This window comes from Camelus bactrianus, chromosome X (genome assembly GCF_048773025.1).
Source record: "Camelus bactrianus isolate YW-2024 breed Bactrian camel chromosome X, ASM4877302v1, whole genome shotgun sequence".
NCBI classification, from domain to species: domain Eukaryota; kingdom Metazoa; phylum Chordata; class Mammalia; order Artiodactyla; family Camelidae; genus Camelus; species Camelus bactrianus.
In genome coordinates, this window is record NC_133575.1 from 82,493,781 (window position 1) to 82,521,415 (window position 27,635).

The 27,635-nt window shown below is 47.9% G+C and overlaps 1 protein-coding gene and 1 pseudogene across 13 annotated transcripts in view; one reads left to right on the forward strand and one right to left on the reverse strand.

Annotated features, from left to right (window-relative positions):
- Window positions 1-27,635, reverse strand: part of TMEM164 (transmembrane protein 164) — a 150,039-nt gene that overhangs the window by 14,690 nt on the left and 107,714 nt on the right. For all 13 annotated transcript variants that reach the window (XM_010963666.3, XM_074359389.1, XM_074359390.1 and 10 more), the window contains one exon: window positions 18,278-18,356. In XM_010963666.3, the coding sequence (XP_010961968.1) occupies window positions 18,278-18,356 (79 nt within the window). The remainder of the gene's footprint in view (window positions 1-18,277; window positions 18,357-27,635) is intronic.
- LOC105075755 (eukaryotic translation initiation factor 3 subunit F pseudogene) lies at window positions 23,512-24,761 on the forward strand (annotated as a pseudogene).

Genomic DNA, 27,635 nt, shown 5'->3' on the forward strand with positions numbered 1-27,635 from the left:
ATAGCCTGCTTCTTCTCAGTCTCCTTTACTGATTTCTCATCTCCTTGATCTCTAAATGATGGAGAGGACCAGGCTGCAGAACTCTTCTCTATATACTTCGATTCCCTAGTTGACTTCAACCAATCTCATGGTTTTAACACAATCTACCAGCTGATGACTCCAACATTTCTGTCTCAGCCTGGACCTCTGTCTTGAACTCCAGGCTCACATAGCTCACAATCTACTCAACATCTGCACTTGGATATCTTAGCGGACATCTTATTCTTAAACCCAGCTTTTGATGGTGGCTCCTATGGTAGATCGTTATAGTACTGGCTCCCAGTGAATCATACCCTCCCAGGATCCATACCCTTATGTCTTCTTCTCCCACCCTGATTTGGCCATGTGGCCCATCTGGCTCAGCCATGCAACTTGCTTTGGTCAATGGGACTTCATCAAAAAGATGGAGAGGTTTGATAAGCTCTCATGCAGTGGGACTCGGCCTCTTGGAATGCTGCTCTGAGACCCCCTACCATGCCATGAAAGGCCTTATGAACAGAGGCCCAGCCAGCCCAGCTGTCCCAGTTGAACCCAGGCAGGACCAGTAGAAAAATGTCTTAGTCAGCTTGGGCAGCTGTAACAAAATACCATAAGATTAAACAACAGAAAATTATTTCTCACAGTACTGGAGGCTGTAAAGTCCACGATCAAGCACCAGCAGACTTGGTATCTGGTGAGAACCCACTTCCTTGTTCATAGACAGCCATCTTTTTGCTGTGTTCTCATATGTTCTCTAGGGAACTCTCTGGCCTCTTTGTATAAGGGCACTAATCCCATTCATGAAGGTCCCACCCCCATCCAACCCTAATTACCTCCCAAAGGACCCACCTCCAAACATCATCACACTAGGGGGTAGGACTTCAACATGTGAATTTGAGGGGAGGACACAAATATTCAGTCCACAATGAAAAATGACCCAGTTAACCTACACAACTGTGAAAAATAAGTCATCATTTTAAACTACTAAGTTCTGGGGATGTTTGTTACATAACAACAGATAACTAAAAGAGCACTTCCTCCCCCAACCCTCCAAAAAAGCAATAAACAAGCACAAAACCCCTTCTCTTAGTTTTCCTTATCTCAATAAATGGTAATTCATTTAAGTTACTCAGGCCAAAAACCTTAGAGTCACCCTTGACCATCCTCTGCCCCCACCCCACATCCCACATCCCACATCTGACCCATCAGCAAATCCTGTTGGCTGTACCCTCAGCATATATCCAGAATCCAATGACTTTCCTCTGCCTCTACAGCTAGTAACGTAGGCCAAGTCACTAGGATCTCCTTCCTCTTTTATTACAAACATCACTTATAGGTCTCTCTACTTCTATCCCCTACAGTCTAATTTCAGCATAGCAACTGGGTGGGTGATCCCTTGAAAAATTAACTCAGATCATGTGAGTTTTCTGCTCAAAACCCTCCAATGGCCTCCCACCTCCCTAAGAAAATGTCAAACCCTTACAATGATCTATGCAGCCCTATATATGATCTGCCCCTCACCTACACCACCCCTCTGACCTCATCTCCTACCACTTTCCCCTTCCTTCACATAGCTCTAGACATGCTGACCTACTTGCTGTTGCTGGAATATTCTAGAAACCCTCCTGTCTCAGGGCCTTTACACTTGTTATTTCTTCTGCTTGGCATATTCTTCCCCCAGATATTCAGAAGCCTGCAAGCCTTTGCTCAAATGTCACCCTCCCAGTGAGGCCTTCCTTTACTCTCTCTCCACTCATTCAGCAGTGCTGTAGCCCCTACCCTGCTTTATCCCTCCCTCTATACACTGAACATCATCTGACTAACTATATATTCTACGAATGTCTTCACTGTCTCTTCCTACAAAAGCAAGAACCTGTATCCACTTGACTGCCTGCTTTATCCCCAGTAAGTGCCCGACACAAAGCAAGGGGTTCAATAAATGCTTGCTGAAAGAATGAAGTGAGCAGCTTAGTATGTTTGAGAACTTTACACAGTTCACTATCAATGGACTATCAAGTGGGAAAGGGGGATAAACAGATGAGGGCCAGCTCTTTAAGAATTCTGTTTGCTACATTAGATTATTTTGGACTTTACGAAATCACCTGAGATGATGGGTGGGTTCTGAGGCAGGAGGTCTGGGGTGGAAGCCAGAGAGCCTGCATTTCTAACTAGCTCCCAGGTGCTGCCAGTCCTCAGACCATGCTGTACTTAGCAAGGGACAGAGCTCGCCATCGGGCTGCTGATCAAAATAGGGCGAGACTAGAGGTAGGGAGACCAGTGTTGAGGCTGTTGAAATAGAGCAAGTCAGGGATAATCCGATCTGAACTAAAGAAAATAGGAGTATGAACGAGCTTGAAAAATGATCAGGAGGTCCTACTGACAGGATCTGGTCACTGACTGGATGAGGGGAAAAAGAGTCAAGGGCCATTGGTTATCTTCAGATTTCTGGCCTGGGTCATGAGTGAGTGTTGGTACCACCCCACAGGATAGGGAACATCTGTGAAGGTGTAGGTTTGGGGACAGAGAAGAGTATGACAAGTCTAAGTTTCCGACAATGCCATCTAATCTTGGGTGCCCTCTAAATGAGACACCTTCATTTCTAGCATCTGCTAGCCTTAGTTACCCAGCAGATAGATCTCTGCGTGGTGCAACCTCAAGATAATCGTGGATGTGTGATTCCCATTCTTGGCCACTGAGGGCAGCAGACCCAAGTCAGCTTTCCCTTCGTCCAGGCACTGGATCAAATGAGCTGTACCCCTAAGCTGTTTCATAGACAAGGAAGTGGAGGCTGTCCTGAGTTGTGTGCCCACATGGAAGGTCCACCTTGTTGACCTTCTATCCTGAGGGGCTGGAGAGCCCACTCAGTCCAGGCTTCACTCTCAAATCCAGCAGGCAGACCTGGCCTAGCAGAACAAGCACTGGAGTCCAAAGACCCAAGTCCCGGCCTCTACTCGTCCCAAGTTGCTCTGTGACCACTTACATGGATCAAAACCCCTCTAAGCGTCAGAGTCCTACTGCCAGGGAATTACTAGCCTACTCTACTCGGCAGAAGCACTGTAGGATCAGAAAAGCTAAAGGAACCCGGAGATACTCTAGAGAAAAGTGCTACTGAAGCATAACCCCCACTGTGCCTCACACGTTATGCAGTTAGTATTTGCTGGGTCTCTGTGGGGCTTTCAGCAAGGGGGAGCCAGCTCTTAGATCATTTGAGGCAATGAGCCTGAACCTTCAGTCTGTATCACAATCCCCTGGAGGGCTTGTTAAGAGGCAGCTTGCTGGGCCCCATCCCAGAGTTTCTGATTCAGTAGGTCTGGGGAAGGGCCTGGACTCGGGGATCTGAGAATTTGCATTTCTAACAGGTTGCCTGTTAGGCTGCTACTGCCAGTCCAGGGTCCACACGCTGAGAAACCCTGTCCTAGAAAACCCATGGAAAATGCCGATATCTGGGCCCTGCTCAGAGACTCGAATCCAGGAGATCTGGGTGGGCTCTGGAATTTCCATCTTAGTAACAAGAACCTCAGGTGATTCTAATCAACCATTTAAAAAAAAAAAAAAGTTGGTTCCAGGGATTGAACCCAGGACCTTATGCATGCTAAGCAAGCGCTCTACCACTGAGCTGTTACCCACCCACCCCTCCTCAGGTGTTTCTGAGGCTAGGTCCTTCAGCCCTAGGGGGCGTCCTGGAAGAGGTACCAAAAGGTCTGGGGAAAGCTACCAGTAGAGGGGCCCCAGTCTGGCCAGGTGTGAGGAGCAGTGTCTGCTGAAAGCTGATAAAACTGAGGCAGGAAATGCCTGATTTAATCCCCTCTCCACAAATCACTCCTGAGCCCCAAATACTTCCTCTTCAGCTCGGAAAACCTCACGGTCTTCAGAAACTCACATACCCACCCTCCCGCACAAGTTTCAGCCCTGAGCCAATTTTTCAAATTCTCCAGCTCTTCCTGCACCCACTCACCCCTCAGGAGCCTTCAGAATCTACCTCTCCTTTACCCTGCCCCTCGCCTGACGAGCAAAGTAGAACTGGGAAACCAGTGAAAGAACTTTCTTGGCATCCTAATGCTAGTTAGACAGGAGGGGCAATGCGCTAGCCTGAGTTGGGGGAGAAACAGGTGGCACAACCTGGAACTGAGGTCGGTATTGAAGACAGCTTTCAAGCCTTCATGGAACAAAGTGCTCTTGCTTTAACTGTCCTAGAACCAACCTAGCACAGGGGCTGTATCCCAAACTTCATCCCCCAGGAGAGAAGCTTACAGCCCACTCAAGAGAAGTGGCTTGCCCAGGTCAAACAACATTGGGGTTCTTATCCCCCAGTTCCCTGAAATGTCCCCGAAGGACATATGATTTGTCTGCACTTCAACAACAACCTGCTCACCCCATGGCAAGCCTGAGTCCACTGTTCCCCAAGTCTGAAACCAGAGCGCCCTCTAGTGAGACAGAAATGGATTTGCAAGCAGGTTGGAGGAAGGACTTCTTACCTTCCTCACACTAGGCAGGGACCCCTCTGGAAACACAACACTGATGAATCCCTTCTCGGAACAAATGTTTTAAACCCATAAAATTAAAGGCAAAGGGTTACAAAAGAAGGCAATGACAATAACACACGGTTATCAAAATGTTTAAACAGATTTGTAACGTAGTATTTATGTGTTTCTCTACTAATGTGTTTAATAATAAGATCTAGCAACCACCATCATTTCAAAGCAGTGATGATCATAAACAGTGTTCCAAGCTGTCTGCAATGACTGTAACGTGATAGGAAGCCATCTGCGATTGCTATTGACAACAAAGCTGCCGGTATGGCTAATACCTACATTCATGTGCTGCGTTTCTGCTGGAGGTTAGTGAAAACAAAGATGTGATTATTTTTCTCATCCCAGTTAATGGGCCCTTTAGTTCCTAGTTGCGGACCCCAGGTTAAGAAACCCTGCTTAAATAAAAATGGCCACAATGAACCAACCAAAAAAACACACAAAACAAAACAAAACCTGGGAAAAGAGAAACGGGAATTTCCGGAGAGGGGGATTTGCGCCACCAGCCCTTCAGGTCCTCAAGCTGGCTTCTGTCCAACGCATGGAAACCCACGATGGAGGCCCCACCAACAAATGCGCCTAGACCTGCTGCCCCTACACAGAATGACCCTTCCACCTCCTCACCCTAAGGAGACTCGGCTCTCCTCTGAGGACACTGCTTCTCCCTTTGGCTGCTCTGAACAGAGGCTGTTCTTTCTGATCCCTCTAGTCTCACAGCAAGCTTTTTTTTGGGGGGGGGTACAAGGGGGGTTGGAGATTCCTCTAGTCCCCCATTATTGCTTCTAGATGTTTACTCTTTTCTTTTCTCCTCCTTTCAAGCTTCAGCCCCTCTTCCTCATCACTGTTACCTGCTGTCCTCCAGGTCACGATCAGATTCATCCCAGGTCAGTCTCCCTCGGTTCACAGCCTTCCGTTCCCACACTAGGCCTTTGGCTGCCAGCATTTTGGGTGATTTCAACAGCCACGCAGGTGCCATTTTCAACATCCTAACCTCACAGCCTCTTGAACTTCCTCAACGCTGCCCACCTGCACCTCTACTCCACCCTGTTCCCCACAACCAGCTTTGGTCAGCACTGCCAACTGCCCCGCCTCAGGCAGTATCCTCTGACCACAACCTCCCAGAGTTTCAGCTCTCATATCCTCATTTCTACCATGCACCTGCCCACGGACTTCCTTGTGACCGCTGAGCCTTCTGGTGGCCCTTTCCTCCCCTTATGGATTTCCTCCTTGTTCATCAGCTCTCTCCAAGCTGAGCCTCCCTCCACACCAGCTTGGGCCCCATGACCCATCACCTGAACTCTTGTACTATGGCCGGCAACTCCCTGGTGGGCTGAGGGCACCCTTCACCTCTCCCGTCCCCACTGCTTTGAATACATTAACGTACATACATAATTAGTGCTCATTACAACTCTCTGAGGAAGAACAGTTGACCCTTAAACAACATGGGTTTGAACTCTGCGGATCCGCTTAAACGTGATTTTTTCTTCAATAAATATATATATATGCTCTGCAAATGTATTTTCTCTTCCTTGATGATTTTCTTAATAATCTTTTCCTCTAGTTTACTTTATTGTAAGAATACACTATATGATACATATACATATTACATACAAACGTGTTAATCGACTGTTTATGTTGTCGGTAAGGTGCCAGTCAACAGTAGGCTATTAGTAGTTAAGTTTGGAGGAGTCAAAGTTATACACAGATTTTTGACAGGGTCATCACCCCTAACCTCTGTGATGTTCAAGAGTCAACTGTATTCTTATATTACAATTGAGTAGACTGAAGCCCAGAGAAGTTAAGGAACTTAGCCAAGGTCACACAGCCACAAAGCACCAGAACCAAGATCTGAAACCAGGCAGTCTAGCTTCACAGCGGGCAGCACGCTCTTTTCATTGTGCACGTCTCAGAACAACCTGCCTCTTTGGGCAGCCAGGCCTGTTCACCTTCCTCTCTCTGCTAGCTTCTCAGTCCCTTTGACTGGGTGGAAAGTAAGTTCAGGCCCGCTCTACAGATCTGGCCACCTTAGGTTCTCAGGGACTGGCTCAGGAAGCTCACCTAGGTGTCAAGACCAAAGCTGCAAGCTAGAGGGCAGCCCCACCCGTATCAGAGGCCCTTGGTGCCTGGTCAGCAAATATGAAAGCGCCACAGTTTCCCACTCCTATTGTTCCCTGGGTGACCTGACCTTGGTCAGAAACCTGAAAGCAGGAAGGGGTGAGTGACACGTGATGACCAAAACTCTGTCCTGAACTCTGAATATCCCTTGCTTTCTGGATCTTCAACACCACTGAACCTACTTACAAAGCCCTAACCTTGGATGGATCCCTCAAGCCAGATGTTCTGCTCCTCCACTCAGGCTGCTGAGTGCTCCTGGAGAAAACGGGGTCCCCCGACAGAAGAGTACTGGAAAAATGCAAGGAAATCTGTTTCAGGAGGGTCCCCTCAGTGCTAGTCACCAACCAGAAGGTTGAAGAAAGAGTGTCCAACAGAGTAGCTACTAAAGCCCTGCAGCTATTTCAATTGCAATTCAAGTTCATTCACTGTGAATCAAATCTGAAATTCCCTCAGCCTGGTCCTCCAGCCGCACTGGCCACACGTCATCTGCTCAGGAGCCACGTGGACAGAGCGCATATAGACTCTCTCCCCAGAGCATATCCCATTGGATGGCACTGAAACAGTCTGGACTTTTCTCCTTCTCTCATCTCACGCAGCACTTCCTCCTCTTCTCATTACCATCCTCAGCCTGCCACCAACCCCTTTCATTCTCAGGGGTTGTCACCACCTCGTGAGTCACCTGCTCCCCTTTCTCCCAGCACCTTCAATGTTCCCCCAGCACCTGAGCTGAGCATGCCCCGCCTAGGACGGAGAGGGGAGGAGAGGAGGGGAAAGCAGGAGAGAGAAACCCCTCCCCTGGCTCTGCAAGGCCCTTTACCCCTCCTATCTTACAGCCCTTAACTTCTTCCTCCCCAATTCTCCAATGGTTGCACTTTCTTGGAACTCTCTGAAAATGTGTCACTCTTGATTGCCAGTCCTTTGATAACAGTTTCTATTGCCTGAGCTTCCAGGACAACCAGCCATGTCTCCTGTTGCTCTGACCATTCCTGCAATCTCCTTACACTTTTCTTCCTCCATCTACTTTACAAAGGTTCAAGTCCCCCCAGGCTTTTTTCTAAGTTTTGTTTCTTCCCCACCTGCACAGTTACCCTCGACCATCTCATCCACTCCCCATGTTTATATCCACTACTTTTATACCAGTGATACCGAAGTCAGTTTCTAGCCCAGAATCCTCCAAACAGCTCCAGAATATTCCATCCAACTGCTTTCTGAACATCTCAATTTGGATAGCCTAGAAGTGCCTCAAACTCAAGCAGAATCATTTTCCTGCCTGAAACATGTTTCTTTCTTCTGTGCCTCATCTCTGTTAGTGGCACCCTATCCTCCCACAGCCACCCAGCTCAAAATCCTGGGGCCTCTCCCTCACTCTTACAGCATCTTAAATGTAATAAGCTCTATCAACTTTATCATTTATTATTTATTTAAACTAAAATAAAACATGATCTTAATTATACATCCTCATCTCCTGAAAAGATGAAAAGACGAGACTGCCACCTAGTGGCGAAACACAGATAAGCAATTAAATATGGCATATAAAAAGTGTGAGGAACATTCAAGAAAATGTGCCTTAGGCTGCCTAGGGAAGTCAGACACAGATTCAGACAGGAGGGAGCACCTTTGAGCTAACTTGTAAAAGAGGACACGGGGTTTGTCAGGTCCAGGTAGAGAAGCTGGTGTGTGTGGATTGGGTTGGGGTGGGGCGGGGGGACCAGGTGGGTCTTAGAAGGTAAAGTAATGGGAGTTGAAGTCTAAGTCTAAGTAATGGGAAATGAGGTCAAAGAGATAGGCAAGGGTCAGACTGTGAACGGTCTTGAATGCCGCGTAAAGGAGTTTAGTCTTCATCCCATATGGGTTTTTTAAGCAGTGGAGCAAATTCTGATCAGATTTGCTCTTTCTTTAATGGTATTCTAGAGACTGGATGGAGGGACAGCCTGGGTGGGAAGTAGGGGCAATCAGGGAACAGAGATGAAAGAAGAAACAAAGTCCCAGGAATGGAGGCTGAGAACCTGGACTACGACAGGGATGTGGGGATAGAGAGGAAAGACCAAATCTGCAGGGGTGGGGTGTAGCTCAAGTGGTAGAGCACACGCTTAGCATGCATGAGGTCCTGGGTTCAATCCCTGGTACCTCCTCTAAAAATATATAAATAAACAGACCTAATTACCTCTTCCCACAAAAAAAATTAGTAAATAAAAAATTTTTTTAAAGGTAGAGAGAACAGAAAAAAAAAGAACAAGTCTGCAAACATTTTGAGAATTTGTATCTTCAGAACTTCTGAACTGACTGGTATAGGGGATGAAACCGAGGCAGGGACCTGGGAAGATGCCTGGGTTTTGGGCTTTGGCACGGGATGGATGGTGGAGTCACTAAGACAGGAAATAGAGGAAGAAGAGCAGATTGGAAGGAGAACAGAACTGAGGAGTCCGACTGTAGATGTTTCCTTTGAATACCTGTGGTGTTTCTCAAGCCTGCAGTTAGATTTATAGTTGGGGAATGCCTGGGTGTCTGGAGCAGGCAGGGCAAAGGAGCCCAAGGAAACAGCCAGAGGAGGAGAACCAGGAAACAGGGGTGTCATGAAGCTCAAAGGAGAAATGGGCATCTAAAAGGAGGGATGCCAGCCATGTTAAATCCAGTGACAAACATGCACTCTGTATGTGTAAGACTGAGGCTTCGGAATTCCGCAAGGCACAACCCTGACCTCAGAAGCCCACGAGCTGGCTGTAAGACAGATGTGAAATTAACAAGAGGCAGTATGACAGTGGTGAATAATCATAATAAAAACAACAGTAATAGAAAACAGAACACAGCATTTGCCATGCGTCAGGCACCGTTCGATGTACTTTACATATATGAGCTCACTGACTCCTCACGACACCCTATGAGGCAGGAATTAATCCTCTTCTCATTTTACAAATGAGAAATCAGATTCAGACAGGCAAAGGCACTTGATTTGAACCCACAGTCTATCTGAACCCAGCAACTACATGTAGCGTGGTCATGATGATGCCTGCCTGCCTGCCTAAGTTTTCAATGCCAGTTTCAACTCTAGTGCAGGTGCCTAACCTTTTTGGTGCCAGTGATCCTTTGGGCAGTTTGGGTCCCCCTCTTAGAATACATCTTTTAAGCATATAAAATAAAAGCTATGGGGTTATAAAGGAAGAAAATAATGTCAAAATATATTTTTTAAAAATATTTTTAAAAATAAATGTTAAATTTTGAGGTAATGATGAAGTGAAAGTGATTTTTCAAGGTATGTGCAACAGCTGTAATGAGAAGAAAATATCTGTGATTTACATGAACAACAACACAGCAATACCGCTAATGCAATTGTAGGTTGCTGCCTGTGATTCTGAACGAAAGGAAATGCTGTATTTCAGTTGGAGTTAATGCAGGTGAAGACGTGTTTTTTTTCCTCATCTGAGGTCATGGGTCCTATAAATCTACTGAACTTTGTGAGGATTCAATGAGATCAAGATCATCTTGTAAAACTCGTACCAGTGCCTAGTTCATGGAAAGTGCACAATAAATGTTACTCTGTAAGATCCAGAATAGGGTATGTGAAATGTGCAGCGTGTGTATATACAGGCACTCATTCATTCAGCCCCAGAACATCAAGAACAGAAGAAAACCTCCTGTTCTTGAGACAGGCATGTAAACAGACACGTAAGAAGTTCAGCAACAGAGTACTTACAGAGGGCTGCCTGGAGGTGGCTGCTGAGGTGAGTTTTGAAGAAGGACTGCTTTCCAGGCCCACAAGCTAGAGATGGGCATTGCTGGCAGAAGTCATGGCATTTTCAAGGGCACAGAGGAATGAAAGTTGCACAGTAAACTCAGGGGACTCTAAGAATTTGGGCATCACCAGAGTGCGGAGTACCAGGACAGGAGAAGCATGAAGGGAAAAGGGTAGGGTCAGGTGACACAGATCTTTTGTGACCCTGGAATTCTGCACTGTGCTCTGGGGACAAGGGGGAGCCACTAAAGGTTTCCAAACAAGGAAATGCTATGACCCAATTTGGGCTTTAGAAAAAACTTTGGAAGCTGCAGGAACGGGCTGTTAGTGGCAGTTGGGGAGGCTGGAGGCAGAGAGGCCACACAGGGCCAACTGTCATGGTGGCAGTAAGGTTGCTGCCGTCCAGATGGTGGAAAGGGGATAGACTTGCGAGCCATCTAGGAGGGAGGAGGAGGAGAACACGGTGATCTCTACACAGCACCGGCACGATGTTTTCCGTGAATAGATCGGACCGTGCCGGACCATCTGATAAACAGTATTGGGATAAGTGAGAAACCATCCGGAAATAAAGTTAGGCCCTTTATCTCACATTGCATACCACGATAAAATCCAAGTGGAGAGAAGACGCAAAGGTATGTATGTATGTATAAATAAATAAATAAATCAACCTACTAATATAGCAGAAGAAAATATGGGATTTATTTTTTTATGACCTTGGAGTGGGGAAGGGCTTATCTGGCCATGACTCGCAGTTCGGAAGCCATAAAATAAAAGACTTAAATTACATAGAAATATAAACATCCTACCTGGCAAAAATCAATCACAAGCCAAGTTAAAAACCAAATGACAAAAAAAAGTGGGGAAAATATCTGTAGCTCACATCACAAAGGGCTAACTCCTAATACCGATACAGAGCTCATAGCACTCAATTTTGTAGAAAAGACCAACAACAAGAGGAGAATGAGCACAGAGCTCAAGGACAAGGAAACCGAATCCCAATTTCAACATGTAAAAAGAGGCTTAGCCTCACTCAAAATAAGAAATACAAATTAAAACGGAATCCATATACCATGATTTTTACCCACCAGATGGACAAAAATGTGGAAAGGTGGGAAATACACTGTTTTGGTGAGGCTATGTGGAAACAGACACCCTTCCACGTTGCTAGGGAGCATTTAAATTGGTATAACTTTCATGGGTTTGGAAATATCCATCAAAACTACAAACGTATATACTCTTTGACTCAGCAATTCCACTTGGGGGGATTTGTCCGTTAGATACACTTGCACATGGGCAAAACAGCATAGGTTCAAAGTCGTTCAGTGCAGTGTTATCCATATTAGCAAGAGATTGGAAATGGCCTGTCTACTAAGAGGAGACAGAATAAATAAATTACGGCAGAGTTGTAACCATATGTTTTGCCTAACAGCCACACCACTGAGTTCAAATCCTGGGTTGGCCACTTACTACTTGCGTCAGTTTCCTCGTCTGTGAACTGGAGGTAACAGTGACACCTACTGAGAAGATCATGGGAGGGATTCGCTGAATGAATGTGTGTGAAGAGCTTGAAACAAGCCTGGCAGCGCCATTAGTGCCACACAAAGTGTTGCTGTTTTGGTACACTGTATTTTCTCATCCACACGACAGACAGAACACATGCTGCTGCGAAAACGAGCGAGGAAGCTTCCTAAGGGCTCACTTGGAAAGCTCTCTAAGAAACAGTGTGAAGCAAAGCAGTAACAGCCACCACCACAAAACAGTTGTGTGCTGCGCTATTTGGGGATGTGTGTCTTAAGAAGGAAGAAAATATTTTAAAAATGTATTTCTATATGCCAAAAAAAAAAAAATTCTGGGAGGATAGGGAAAAAAACAAAAATGGTGGCTACGGTGGAGTTGTAGGGGGCGCTGTGTGGATGGCAGAAGGGGTGGGCAGGTGTTTTTTTTTGTTTTCCCTTTTACAGAATGGCTTTTGTACCTTAGATTTTGAGCTATATAAATGAATTATACAAGAAGAGAACCAATAGGAAAAACCAGCTGATGGTACGCCCCTTCTTAAAGCTTTCACTGGTTTTCTGTAGCTAAGAATAAAGGCCAAACCCTTGACCACAGAGCCCTCCGTATCTGAGCCGCGCCTGCCTCTCACACCAGTGTCATCTGCGCCCCCTCCTCCTTCTGGCACTTATGTCATTTTGTCCAGTTACAAGTGTTCACCTCCCCTAATCCTACATTTGCCTAGTCAACTCCCACTCATCCTTCAGATCTCAGTTGAAATGTCACTTACTCAGAGAACTCTCCCCAGAACCTCCAAAATAAGTCAGCCTGTTTGGCTCCAAGCTCTCATAAAAGCATTTTCTTCTCCTTCAGAGGATTCACCTCAGTCCTAATTACACCTGCATCTGTGTGATCATTCAACTCACATCTGGTGCCTACACTACACTGGGAATTCTAAGGGGAGGGGTGAGCTCTGATTTTCACTCATCTGGGCACCCCAAGTGCCAGTGGAGAGCCCAGCAAAAAGAAGACACTCATGTTGCTGGGGTTTGAATCTTTGTGTCCCCTGAATTCATACAGTGACATTCTAACCCCCAATGCGAAGGTACTGGGAGGCGGGGCCCTTGGGAGGTACTTAGGCCACAAGGGTGGAGCCCACATGAATGGGGCAGGGATCTTATAAAAGCTACTCCAGAGGGATAACTTCATCCCTTCCAGCTCATGAGGGCTCAGCGAGAAGGGGTGGGCTGTGGACCAGGAAGAGGGGCATCACAAAAAGGTGACAATGCTGGCAAGTGATTCTTGGACTTCCAGCCTCCAGAACCATGAGCAATACACTTCTGTTGTTTATAAGCCACCCAGTTGGTGGTATTTCATTACAGCGTCCCAAATGGATACAGACCTACGTGTGAGATGAATGGATGAAACAGATGCGGGGGGCAGGGGATGATTCCCATGTTCTAGCTGGGTGACTGGGTGGTACCATCTGTCAAAAGTCACAGGAGGAAAAAGCAAGCGTGATGGGGAAAAGGAGTGCGCCTGGACCTGCTGGGTTGGGGTGTGCTCAGGACATTCAGGTGGAGATGTCTGAGTAAACTATATGAAACTGAAGCCGCTAAGTCTGGGCCGCAGGTGGCGACATGGCAGCAATCAGCACACACACTGGTGGCTGCAGTGTGGAAGCACGTGAGACCAAGCCCAGAGGAGCAGAGAGGGAGCCCAGAACGCAACTCGGGAAGTCACCATCTCAGAGGAAAGAGGAAGGAGAACTCCTGCAGGGGACTTGGGAAGGCCTGGCCAGTGAGGTGGGCAAGCCAGGACAGGGGGAGACACAGAAAGTCCTGAGAGTGGAACAGCCCAAAAAGGAGTGGTTCACAGCGTCCCACATAGCAGAGAGCGCGGGCAGGATAAAGCCCGAGAGGCAGTCGTTAGATTTAGTCACGTAGGTGTTACTGGCGATCTTTAGAAGGGCTGTCTCTGTGAAGATGCGGGCAGTGCGGGTAGATATCAGCAATGTCCTGATAAAGGGATGGTATTTGAGAAGAGGGCTCATCAGATACAGACAAGCATCAAAGTTATGTCCTATTTATGAGGGGATTTCAAATGATAAACATTTCATTTTTAATTTAAAAGTTATATATGTATAGTGTATTAAACTAGATAATCAGAGAACTAAATTCAGGATTTCATGGAGACTATAAAGCTTCTCTTAAAAACAAATATATTTTAGGGAAAAAAATCAATATTTAATATTACATAGATAATAATACAGGTGGTTACATGGATAAGGCAGAAATTATCATGTTCAAAGAAGTGAAATTTAGGAAATATTGTTGGGACTATTTTTTTTAAGATGCTTAGCTATGAAGGGAAGATGAAAGACAGAGTTGTGTGGAGTTGGACGAAGTTTTTCAGAATAGGGAAGATTTCTACACCATGAAAAGCCAGTAGTGAAGAAATCATTGAAGATCCCGGTAAACAGTGGACAAATTGATGGAATGAGGTTCCAGAGGAGGTGGAAGGGATGGGAGGTAACCACACCAGGGCCATGTTCAGGAGGAACACCACTTCCTCCAAGATGGGAGGGAGGAATGTAAGGATGGGTGCAAGCAGAGACACTTATTGAGTGGAGAGAAGTAGCTGAAGGAATTCCCACCTGAGAATCTCTATTTTCTCAGGCACTTATTGGGAAAACATCTACTGAGAGTGGAGAGGACAGGAAGTTTGAAGAGACTGGACAGGAAATTTGGGAAGGCGGTAAAGCTTTAGCACATGTCTTCTGAGAGCAATGTGTGGAGGGGCTGGTGAAAGACAGAAAACAAGTGTTGAGAACACAATTAGAATAGAGACCATGGAATTTCAGTGGCCCAAATGTGAATGACTTGAGAGATTTCCTCCAGTCGGCCAAGACTGGGCACAGCCATTGGACACAAAAGTTCCAATAATTGGTCATAAAGGTACAAGCTAACTGGAAAAAAGAGGAGGTTGAAAGGAGGAGAGATCTGGGTCAAAGAAAGGGACAGATAGAGGCTATGATCTCAAATAGAGGCATTTTGGGGAAAGGAAGGAGATGAAGTCTAGGTGGCTAAAGAGAAGGCAATGCAGAAGTCACTGTAGTTAAGAAGCCCAGACCTTGTGGGATGAGTGGTCCTCACCAGAAGGCTCTCAGGATGCTGGCTGGAGTTGCAATGAAAGTACTGAGAGAGCCACAGGCCAAAGGCACCAAGGAATGTGGGGACAGTGACCAAGAAGTTAGGTGGTGGTGGTAATGGGAAAAAAAAGAGGACAGTAAAGGAGAAAGCACTCTCACATAAGCTAGAGACAAAACAATGGTCTAGAAGAGACTGTGGAGAACCGGGGGCAGATGGGACTGAGCAGAGAGAGCAGCCCCCATTAGAGGGAGTTTCAAGGGACAGATAGGAGAACTCCATGTTTTGTGAAGAGCTGGGGTGGTTATAAAAAATATAGTTCCAGGCGGCCAAAGCCAGAGTTGGGAGGAAAGGAAACAGAAATAGAGCCAGGCTGGAGGGAGAAAAGAGCAGTGAGGACAAGGGGGGTCATATTTACTATGGTGGCGCCAGGGCTGCAGAACGAGGGAGGAATGGGACTCCCTCTCAGCGCCACTTGGTCACCCCCAAACCACAAGAGAAGCAGAAGCATGCCTTCCAGGGAAAAAAGGCTCCTGGGCCTGGTAGGTACTAAAGGAGAGCTATCTGGCCTTGTGTAAAAACTCTTGAGCCAGTTATTTCTGGAAAATTACAAGACTTGTAGGGAAGAGAAGCCCAAAACCCTCAGCTTTTTTGGTTTCCAGGGAATATTCTTCCCAATGTTTACTCCAGATCCACGCCCCCTCTGTGTGGAGGTCTGAAGGTGAAAGCAACCTCAGGAAATCCAGATTGTTTTCTCTAAACGCTCACCATTTCCCCCAAGTGAACAGCAGGTGGCAGCAAAGACCCAGAAAGGAAGGTGAGACCACCCAAGCGCCTAGAAATGGTGGAGGGAAGGTGAGCTAGGCTTCAGAAATGCCATCAAAGCTCTCACAGATGCCTCACACCTGTCTGTCTTCCCCCTCACACAGGGGCTCCCTGCGGAAGGGCTGGGCCTGTCTGGTTCAGCCTGGATTCCCTAGTACAAATGCTTGGCACACAATAGGTGCTAAACAAATCCAGGCAGACCTCGAAGATATCATGGGTTCGGTTCCAGACTGCTGCCATAAAGTGATGGTCACAATAAAGCAAGTCATATGAATTGTTTTGTTTCTCAGTGCGTATCAAAGTTGTGTTTACACCATACTGTAGTCCATTAAGTGTGCAATAGCATTACATCTAACCACACAATGTACATATCTTCATTAGAAAGTACTTCATTGCTAAAAAATGCTAACCATCTTCTGACAGTGCAGGGTTGCCACAAACCTTTAATTTGTTTTAAAAAAATGTGATAAAGCAAAGTGCAGTGAAATGAGTTATGCCTGTCCGTGCTGAGTGACTGGCTGAAGCAGGACAGGTGGGCGGAGTCTTTTAGGACTGTGTGGTATGCGGAAAAGTGCACTGACTTGCGAGAGAATCAAGGCCAGGTTTTGAATCCAAGCTGTGGGCAAGGTACCTAACATTTCAGAGCCTTGATATTTTTCTTTCCTCCATTTAGAAGGAGGATTTTTCACCAGGTTAGCTGTGATGGGAAAGTGCATAAAACATGCCGAGCACACAGAAAATAGTCAAGAAAAAGTAGGCATTGGCAGTCCCTGTGGTTGTTATTACTGTTACTATTATTAACAGCCTCTTTTCTGGGCCAGGCACCAGAGGAGAGGGGAGAGAGTCACTAACAGTAAAAACTAAATTGGAAGTAAGACTTGGAATCCCTACTTCGTTAGCTCAGCTCCTCCCAACAGTGCAGCAACAGATTCAGGAGAAGGCTGCCTGGAATTGGCCACTTCTAGACAGTGCAGCTTCCCAGACGGTGGGATTTTTTGAGGAGGTGGGGGAGATGAAGGTTACTTGGCATTTTTCAAGTCAGACCAGTCTTGCTCATCTACCTGACAGATTTTTATGGCGGCTCAGAGCACAAATAGGTTTAACTAACAGCCGTACACATTTGTCAGGAACCTGCATTGCACACCTCAGAAACCGGAACCACGGGTGCTGGGGGTCTGGAGTCTTGGGACAACCGCCTGCCTGGCTCCCTTCAGAATGAGTGTATCTCCCAGACATAAATTATTAGGAAGCTATTTCCTGTGCCACAGGGGACAGACCTGAGAGATGTCACAAGTCTCCTGGATTTTGGAACATCTGACTTCTCTTAAAGCTCAGTGGGGAAGAGTGTGTTTAGAGCAAATTAAAAGGAAGTGCTCTTTGATGCTGTGAGACCCCCAAGTGGCTGCATGGGGTAAAAACAGCCTCAAAGAATATTTAGACACGTCCCAAGAAAGAGTTCTAATTGATAGAAACCAGGGACAAGGGCCAATCTCTTGACTGTAGGTAGAGAGACAGGAGAGCAACATGTTCCTGGGTTGACTGGTCCTTGAGGCTACCTCATGCCAGAAGTTCTGAACATTTGCTAGAATTCCTGAGTTTGGGGTCCATGTGGCTTTATGTCATTTTTAATGCGAAGAAATGAAACCCTTGCTGCCTGGGCTGAGGTGGGTCTTCCAGAAAAATCCCAGCGGCCCAGATAGAGAGGCTGGTGGCTAAGACCAGAAAAGTATGTCTTCCAGGTCTAGGGCCTTTCGGGAAGGTAAGAACACTGAGAAGCAGGGCTCTCACAACTAGCCTAGAAGGGACAGGAATGCACCTTCTCTTCTGTCTACTACACAACAGAGGGAGGGGATCATTTAAGGTGGTCGCTCTCTCGTGACCAAATGAAGATTTTCGATGGTCTGTTTTACATGAAGGTCTCTGTTCTTTCACCTGCCTCTTTCCTCAATTCCATAATCCCACAGCTCCTGGACTCTCGCCCCTTTCAATATCTTCTTTGGTTCTGAGAGGATGGATCTAATGAGCAAAAGCACAAGGCCCTTCTCTTCTACCCTGTAATGCACAGAGCCCAGGGCAAGGCACAGGCAGGAGGGAGTGACAGAGTGTGGGGGGCTCTGTTCAAGCCTCACGCCACCACCCACCACGGACGAAGAGCCCAGGGCCTAGGCCCTAGGCCAGGCCATCAGCAGCCCCGAGCTCCCCCGCACAAAAGATGGTCCTGAAAAGCCGCCAGGCTCTTTGTGGGCTCGTCCATACCCATTTTCCCGCTGGCTGGTGTCTGGCATAAAACCCGCTGCAGGGATGCAGCGAGGCAGCAGCTCAAGATCCTGATAGGCACCCCAGAGGCTGTGGCTCCCCCAAACAGCAGGGAGCGGCAAGAGGTGTGCAGGTGGCACAGGGGTGTGGTTTGCTGGCCTTACCTCCTTTCCACAACAGGTAGATGGGCACCACGTAGAGCATAACATGCTGAATGTAGTAAATCTCCAATTCAAAGGGGAGCTGTAAGGACAGGGGAGAGAGAGAGGGGTTTTAGAGCAGGAAGCATTCATTCCTAAGTGGAACACCCTTGCTCTCAGGGACTCCCACCTTAGCAACCCCCTGCACTTCGACCAACTCCCTTCACAATTAGAGCAAAAAGAATGGAATACTTAGGACCTAGGCCAGCATCTTCCCAAGAGTATTTTGCAGAGATGGTACTTGAAAAACGTTCCACTCAGAAAGTTTGGTTAAAAATTTAAGAAATGTTACATACAGTCTATCCCCTTGGAGATTCACCATGTATATTAGTGGTATATTAAGGACCTTTGCGGTCTCAACAAGTAAGAAACCTGCTTAACATTATTTATCTAGTGTTTCTCAAACTTATTTAGCCAGTGCCTTGGTAAAAAAAAAAATAGCACTTAGTATCCTACAGAATACTTGAAGAAACACCACCTTATGTCACTTCCTGCTCCTGGTGAGTAGGTGACGGATGACTTAAAAGCTTATTTTTCATCTGACATGAAGAACATATGCGGTAGGATTTATTAGTCCCAATTTCCAGATTTAAAAAAAAATTGATTGCTAGGTTAGGTCTAGATCCAAGAATAAAGAGTTTCTCCACGGGATACTTGGGTTCAGTCCAGAGTTAGCCCGACTTTTGGGTGAAGACCAAGCGGCTGGGCCAATCGTGGCAGGGCTTGCCAAAAAGAGCGCCCCCCTCCCCTTCCACCCAACACGCCCACTCATTCACTCCTGTTTCCCCTCTCTCTTAAAAATGGAAGGTCGAAATTACCAGAGCAGGGCAGTTTCCACCTGGCCTGGGGACCTTGCTATAGCAGTGTAGCCTAGCAGCGGGTGGAGAGTGGAAACAGCTGGACGGCTAACTCAGTTCCGGGAAAAGAACTTCAGCTGCTGGCGAGAGGCCTGGCCTCCGGGGCTTACATAGCCCTACACACACACAGACACACACACACCCCCAAGGGGAAGCCCAGAGAGACAAGGACACCCAGGACAAGGGTCAGCTGCCCCCCTGTGCCCTACCGGGTGAGCACAGAACCAAGCCTGTGAGCTCCTGAGAGAACACAGTTCTGGGCTTCCTGGCCCAGGAGCCCAAGCCTGCCTTGCGCCAAGAGCTGAAACCAAAAGATGGCAGAGCTCCCAGAATGGGAGCTGGGATGACTGTGGACCTTGGACAGAGTCACTGGCTCTGGCTCTTGAAAATAAAAACCCACGCAGAAGGGAAATTTCCCACGGACCCAGATGACGCTCGACTATGCCCACAGAAGGAAATGTAAAATCCCAGGAAAAGAAATGAGGTTCCAAGCGTCTCTGAAGACCTTGCGGAATAGCTAAAAGAGGTCACGAGGTTTCACAACGGGCATCGCCAGCAAGTCACTTTGAGCTCCCAGCCACGTCCCCAAGCAGCACCTGTGCCGAACCCTCAGACTCCAGCAGCTATTGACCTACGTGGGCTCACAGGGCCCATTTGATTCTCCCTCCCTCCCGGCCCTCCTAGAAAGCAAACTCCCCATCTGCATGTCCAGGGAGGCAGTTCAGCATTGTGGCCACAACAAAGACTTGGGAGTCTGTGAAAATCCCTGTTCTAGATTTGATTCTGCCACTTAATAGCCCCGTGGCCTCAGGCAAGTCACTTAACCTCTCCACCCTAGTTGCGGCACCAGTAACATTCAAATAATTTTGTTATAAGATAGGGATCATTATTTTTAAAGTTTCACCATCACAAACATTTGTAGAGTACTCACTGTGTGCCAGGAACCAAGCACTTTGTTAACTATTAATTCATCTGTAACTGTTCCAATTAACTCCATTTTAGAGATGAGAAACTGAGGCACAGAGAAGTTAGATTAACTTACCCAAGGGCACACGACTCATCCGATGAGAGCCAAGATTCTAACTCAGGCAGTCCAGCTCCAGTTTACAGCCTTTGTCCGTACACTCCGCTACCCTACGTCCGGCTCCTTCCCTCCAGCAAAAGCCTGAGGCCTGGGAGATGCGCAGTGGGGATCCATCTCCACTGCGCATCTCCACTGCGCAAAGGAGATGCGCAGTGGCGAGGAGCACTAACAACGGGCGCGGTAATGGGCAGCAGGATTAGCAATCCTCTTCCACCTGGGGACCATCAGCCCCCCACTCCCCGTTCCCATGTCCCCACCCTAACAGCCGGCTCGCTCTGCCCCACCGTGGCCCCAGGCCCCGCACCACACAGTGACCAAGCCTGGCCCGCAGTACAGGCCTCCCAGCTCCCGCTGGGGCTCTAGACACCTCCGGCACAGATCTCAGCAGGGGTGGCCAGGAGACTGCCTCCGTGGCAGTGCCCTTCCTCTGAGGGCTTACTCGCCGCCTATTCCAAGAGTTCCCTACCTCGGTAGGTCACAGAGAGTGTTCCACTAGGTGTGGGCAGCGCTGACAGCCAGGGCCAGGGAGGAGAAAGTGTGGGAAAACAGGGAGAGGAAGTGAAGGGGATGCAAGAGAAGGGGGCAACAAAAACAACAAAAAATCCCCACACAAGTGGCAGGAAGAAGGGAGCTGAATGCGAGCAAGAACCTACCAGTGGTCATTTAGTAACAAAGAATATTTAGTAAGTACTTCTGCACCAGGCTCTGCATTACTTTCACGTTAAATACTTTCACGTATGTTAGCTCACTTAATGATTGCAAGGTTACTGTGAAGCAGGGACTATGATCATCCCCATTTAACAGATACGGAAAGTAAGGCACAGAGATGTGAAATAACATCTTAAAGAAGAAACGGCAGGGAAGAGATACGGGGGTAAAGGACATCCAGCAACAGAGCAGGAAAAAAAAAAAAAGCAGCTTTCTTTACCGAGCCCTGAATCTGGGCTGAGTCCCAAGAACTTTCTCATGGAGTCTCCCCACCCTCTTTTCCCCATTTTATAAATGCTATCTGTAAAATGTCGTTCTTCCCCACTCCCTGAAGAAGTTCTCCTTGGCTAACTCATCTCTATCGTACAGAACTCACATCTGGAACTCCACTCTAATGTACATATCCGGGCTCCTTTTCAGCTGGAGGATTCCCGAGGCTTTAGACAAAAAGTCCTACATCACTGCAATTGAAAGCCAAAGCAATAAAAAATGCTTTAAGTGACATAGGTCATAACTTCCTTCTCACGTCCAAGTTAACATCTTTTTTTGGAATCAGAAGAACAGACTGGTAAAGGTCTCCAGGCCTCTGGAGTCAGACGGCCTGAAACATGAGGTGCACGGGGTCCTTCTGGGGCAGGACCCCAGGCCTCCTTCCTCCCATCCCTCCACCCTGACAGCCGCACCACCACTCTGCCATGGAGACCACTGATCCCAGTAAGCCCCACATCCCTGGTGACTCCAGTCACCCTAAGAAGCCCAAGAGTCCCAGGTCACCACCCAGTACAGAAACTCTAATCATCCCAATGCTGAAAACCCTTCCAACTCCAACCTCTGGAACCCACTGACCATCATTAGCGAAATCCCCTCTATCTTCAAACTCTTCTCTGAAACATCTCTTCACCTTCTTACTTTGACAAAACCCCGGTCCCCTCTCTGAGGACACTGCTATCCCTACAGCCCTCTCAAGTTGTGGGTGGTTTGCCTCCCTTGTCGTCTTGTTCCACTGGGCCAAGAGGGGACCTGTCTGCTCTTCACTGCTGCCTCGAAACTTCTGTCTCCTCCAGAACATTCTCTTGGCCCCCTTCCTAGCCACTCCCCTGATCGAAAGTCATGTCATCCAGTCTACCACCCACTACTCTTTTTGTCCCACTTAACTACAGATCCTGTCACTGCTTTCCAACATACCTTTGTCAAAATTCCTATGTCTTCAGCATTTAGCAATACTCTGGTCTCTCAATGTCTTGACCTCCTTTCCCCTCAAGATCTCACCTCCATCTCACTTCAGCCCTTTATTTCCAGGGTCACACCTGTCACTACCAGCACCTACAACCCTTCCATAAACCGTCACGCACCCCACTCTCCAACCACCACCAGCCAACCACCACCTACCAACTCACCAGCGCCTCCTTATACCCCAACCCGAGCAATCCTCCAGCTTCACTGGGACCTCCACCTCTTGATCACTGCCCTCACCAACCTGACATCCTCATTTCTGTGCCTGCCCATCACTCCCTTCCATACAGTCTCAACCCTCCTTACACTCTCCCTTTTTCCTCCTTGTCTCCAAAAACCATATTCCTTGTTAAATCGAACTCTCTCCCTTCGTGCCCCTCTACCACGCAAGTAAGTACAGCTGGAGAAAAAAATAAGACTATGCTGTTAATCCTTTAAATTCATGACTGCAAATTGTGAGTGGGCCCTTAATCCAACTCAGTCCATTCACTCTTCTCGCTCCGACTATTCCTCTATTTCACAGCTTCTCCTGGGTTTCTCAAACTTTCCCCCATCCGCCCTCTCAGCTGGTGCTGTGACTTTCTATTTCTTTCGGGGAAAGGGAGCAATCGGAAGAAAACCTCAACAAATTCCCACCTGTGCCTCCCTGCACCTCCCATACCCACAGCTGCCTTTTCTGCCGCTGCTACGCAGGAATCACCCTGCTGCTGGCTCAAGCTGGTCCCCTATGTCCCCATTTGTGCACAGGATCCTACTCCGCTCGCCTACTCAAGAACACACCAGCAACTGTTCCTTTTTTCACTGGATCATTCCCATCAGAAAACAAGCTACAATATCTTTCATCTAAAGAGATAAAAACTCTTGATCCCACTGCCGCCTGCAGCTATTAATCCCATATCTGCCTCCCTTTATAGCAAACCTCCTCAAATGATTTCGTCTCTCCTCACAAACCATCATTTCTTCACTTCTGAATTTTCCTTCCATCCACTCCAACCAAATTTTCATACCCACCACTCCCCCTAAATTGCTTTTATTCAGGTTACCAATGAACTTCCCTGTTCCTAATTCCAATGGACAACTAGGATGGAAGCTGGCCCATATGACAATCTTTATATGAATTTTAAATCACCACCCCTTCTTCATCCACATGCCACGGGTGCTAGGGAGATTTTTGGCACAATCACCGCCTTGTGCAGTTAACAACCTGTACAACCATATATACTGGGCCTGATCAACTTTCAGGCCTCATCTTACTTGACCCATCGGCATCATTTGATGCAATTGATCATTCCCTCATTCTTAAAACACTTTCTAGCTTTTTTCTCGACAAGATGGCTACACCAGCAGTAGCGGCGAGTGCTCCTCCCGCCAGTCCAGCCCCAGCCCCAGCTGCGGCCCCAACGCCGGTCCCGACTCCGGCCCCGGCCCCGGCCCCAGCCTCAGCCTCAGCTCCGGCTCCGGCTCCATTGCCGGCACCGGCTGCAGCAGCGACTGGGACCGCGGCTCCGGGTCAGACCCCAGCCTCAGCGCCAGCCGCAGCGCAGACCCCGGCGCAGTCACTGCCTAGTCCTGCTCTCCCAGGCCCCTTCCCCGGCGGCTGCGTGGTCGGGCTGACCCGGTCATTTTGGCCTCCATCATGGACAGCTACATGCGACACAACGAGGGCGCTGCCTGAGTTATCGGAACCCTGCTGGGAACCGTCGACAAGCACTCAGTGGAAGTCACCAATTGCTTTTCAGTGCCGCACAATGAGTCAGAAGATGAGGTGGCTGTTGACATGGAATTTGCTAAGAACATGTATGAACTGCACAAGAAAGTCTCTCCAAATGAGCTCATCCTGGGCTGGTATGCCACGGGCCATGACATCACAGAGCACTCTGTGCTGATCCACCAGTACTACAGCCAGGAAGCCCCCAGCCCCACCCACCTCACCGTGGACACGAGCCTCCAGAATGGCCGTATGAGCATCAAGGCCTATGTCAGCACTTTAATGGGTGTTCCTGGGAGGACCGTGGGGGTGATGTTCACACCGCTGACAGTGAAATATGCGTATTATGACACTGAACGCATCGAAGTTGACCTGATCATGAAGACCTGTTTTAGCCCCAACCGGGTGATCGGCCTCTCCAGTGACTCTCAGCAGGTGGGGAAGAGGGGCATCGGCCCGCATCCAGGATGCCCTGAGCACGGTGCTGCAGTATGCGGAGGACGTGCTGTCTGGAAAGGTGTCTGCTGACAATACCGTGGGCCACTTCTTGATGAGTCTGGTTAACCAAGTCCCCAAACTAGTTTGGGGACTTCGAGACCATGCTCAACAGCAACATTAGTGACCTGCTGATGGTGACCTACCTGGCCAATCTCACACAGTCACAAATTACCCTCAATGAGAAACTTGTAAACCTGTGAGTGGGCCCCAGGCAGCACTCCTGCCAGACTGGGCCCTAGCCCACCCTGGGACTCAGAATGGAGTGAAGGAGAAATGGTTTCTTTGTGGTTTGAGTCACACTGAGTCAGTCAACTGCTTGTGACTCTAAATAAACATAGCCTACCTTTTGTAAAAAAACAAACAAACAAAACACTTTCTACACTGTGCTTCCTGCTAGGACACCTCTCTCTGTTCTTCCCCTCCATCAGTGACTCCCATTCTCAACATCCTTTGCTGGCTCTTCCTTATGTCTCTCACCTCTACCTATTGGAGGGGCCCAGAACCAAGTCCAAGGATCTCTTTTCTATCCACTCTCACTCACTGGATAATCTTATCCAGGTTCCTGGCTCTAAATGCCATCTATATACTGATGACCCCCAATTGAGTATCTCCAGTGTAGAGTCAGGCTGTTAAGATTGAAATTCTAGCTCCATCATTTAGTTGCTACGCACCTTCAGGCAAATCACTTAATCTGCTGTGCTTCAGTTTGCTCATTTGTAAAATGGGGATGATAATAGTACCTATCTCATCAAGTTGTGGTGAAATTAGGTGAAATAATTCACGTCAAGTTCTCGGCCCACGTAGGTGAATAATCCATGGAGAGTGCTGGCATACAGTATGGGCTCAATCACTGTCATTATCATCCTCCTCTTCAACATCCATGTAGCCAGTAAGTGGTAAAGCCAAGATTTTAATTCCAGCCAAGAAGACATAACCTGGAGCTCTTTCCCCCTCATTATGAGGCCCCAGCAAGGGCCTCCAGCCAGAGATGGTGGCACCTGGACCTGCCCCCCAGACCTAGTCCCAAGTCACTATTTTATCAGATGACTACCGGAATAAACTTAGCTTCCCAGCTCAACCCATTCTTTTGGCCCAACTCTAAGAGAACGTTTCTCCTGGGAACTTCTTTATTTCTCTAAGGAATATCCATACTCCTCTCCTCTTCTTCACCCATGGCAGTCCCATTCTTACTCTCAGCCAGTCAACTAAAAACAAAACAAAACAAAACAAAAACAAGAACAAAACAAAACAAAAACACCACTTACTGAGACACTACTTAGTGGCAGGTAATGTGCCTGGCTCTGGGTATATGGCAGTGATGAAGACACAGTCCCTGCCCTACAGGAGTTCATAGTCTGGTTGAGAAAACTAACAGATAAAGGGATAATGTCAGTGCAGCAAAAGAGCATGGGAGGATCTGCCTATCAAGCATCGGATTTGGTTTGATTTGTCTTTGAATGTAGGGGACAGGCCTGTAAGATATACAGTTGTGTAGAGCTCTTGCTGGTGGCTGTGTGCAGGGGATGCTGGTGGAGGCAGGGAGACCAGTTAGGGACTGGCAACAGCAATGTCTAAAGCAAGCTTTAAGGCAGAGGCAGCAAGAGGAGAGAAGGTAAGGAAGTTGAACCACCAGGGCTAAGTCACTGATATGAACAGTGGTACACAGAGATAAGGGCAGAGGTCAAAGAAGACCTCCAGGCTGATGGCCTCGGTGCCTGGTGGGATGTCGGGGCTTCTCCCTCAGTTGGGACTGACAATGGAGGAAGCCGACTGGAAGAGGAGGAGCATAAGAAAAGAAGCTGAGACCAAGCTGGGTTTGTGTGGCCAGTGTGAGAACCTGGCAGAGATGCTCAAAAAACTGTGGGAATGTGGGTCTGGATCTCAAGGAGGCTGGAGAAGATGACAAGAGTGGAAAGGCAAATGATATATATGTATATAAAATGCAAACAGGGAAAAGTAAAAGGACGAGATTCTAAGAGGCACAGAAGTACTGACATATTCCTTAAGCACCCAATAGAACACCTGAGCCACCCCGCCTGCAGACCCCTGGTCCGTGGTGCTCTTTCAAGAGGGAATGGGTGGCAAGAGATGGAAGTCGTAACTCAAGGGAATATTGATAGAAAGAATGGGAGAGCCTTGAACATATTTATAGACGGCGGGAAGGAGCCAGTGGGGAGAGAGAGGGAGGCTGAAGCAGCAGGCAGGGCAGGGGACACTGGCTGATGAAGAGGCCCCGAAGAAGGCAGGAGAGGTGGGACCCAGAACACACAGAAGGATTAGCCTTGGGATCCAGGAGGTAAGGAGGGACAAACTGGCAGAACTGAGGACAGCCTGAGGGAGGAACATGCTGGAAGTGGAGGCAGCTTACAATCAGGAGCTCCCGCTACCCGCTACCCGGCTGGAGACTCGTGTGACCAAAAGGGCCTGTGGCTGATGATGAACTGCAAAGTGAGCATGCGTGGTTACAAAGAAAGGACCCTGCTCCCAACTCAGCCCCAGACTGCAGCTCTCCAAAGAAACCAGGGCATCAAAACAGATCATTGCTACGGTCGGAATGCTTGTGTCCCCCTAAATTCCTGTCTGATGTGATGAGATTAGGAGGTGGGGGCCCTGAGAAGGAGATTAGGTCAAGAGGTTATCAGAGGCCTCAGAGAGCTCCCTAGCCCGTCTCACCCCAAGAGTTCTCCCTGGACCATGCCAGCACCCTGATCTCAGACTTCCGGCCTCCAGAACTGGGAGAAATCAACTTCTGATGTTTATAAGCCACACATCCTATGGTATTTTGTTCCAGGAACCGGAACAGACTGAAACAATCATCCATCTCCCTTAGAGGGGAAAGGGAAGAGAAGAGGATGCAGGCTTTGGACATGTTCCTGCCAACCGAGTTTGGCTTTGGAACACTTCATCTTCATTAGCTGACCATGGACTTCTGCTGTGGCTACTGGTGCCACAAATTCATTGGGACTAAATACTACTCGTTAGAGGAGCCACAAAAGGGAGGCCCACAACCTAAAATCAACCGCCAACATGTTCACAGAACAAAACAGCACACTGCCATGAAAAACAACAGGTGCCACGAGAAAACACTCAGACAAATCCAGAATGTGGAACATTCTGCGAAACAACTGGCCCAGATTCACCAAAATGTCAATGTCATGAATGAGAAGTTGGGGGGGACTGTTCCTAGATTTTAAAAAGTAAATCAACAAAACCTGAAGATATAGAACAATCAAA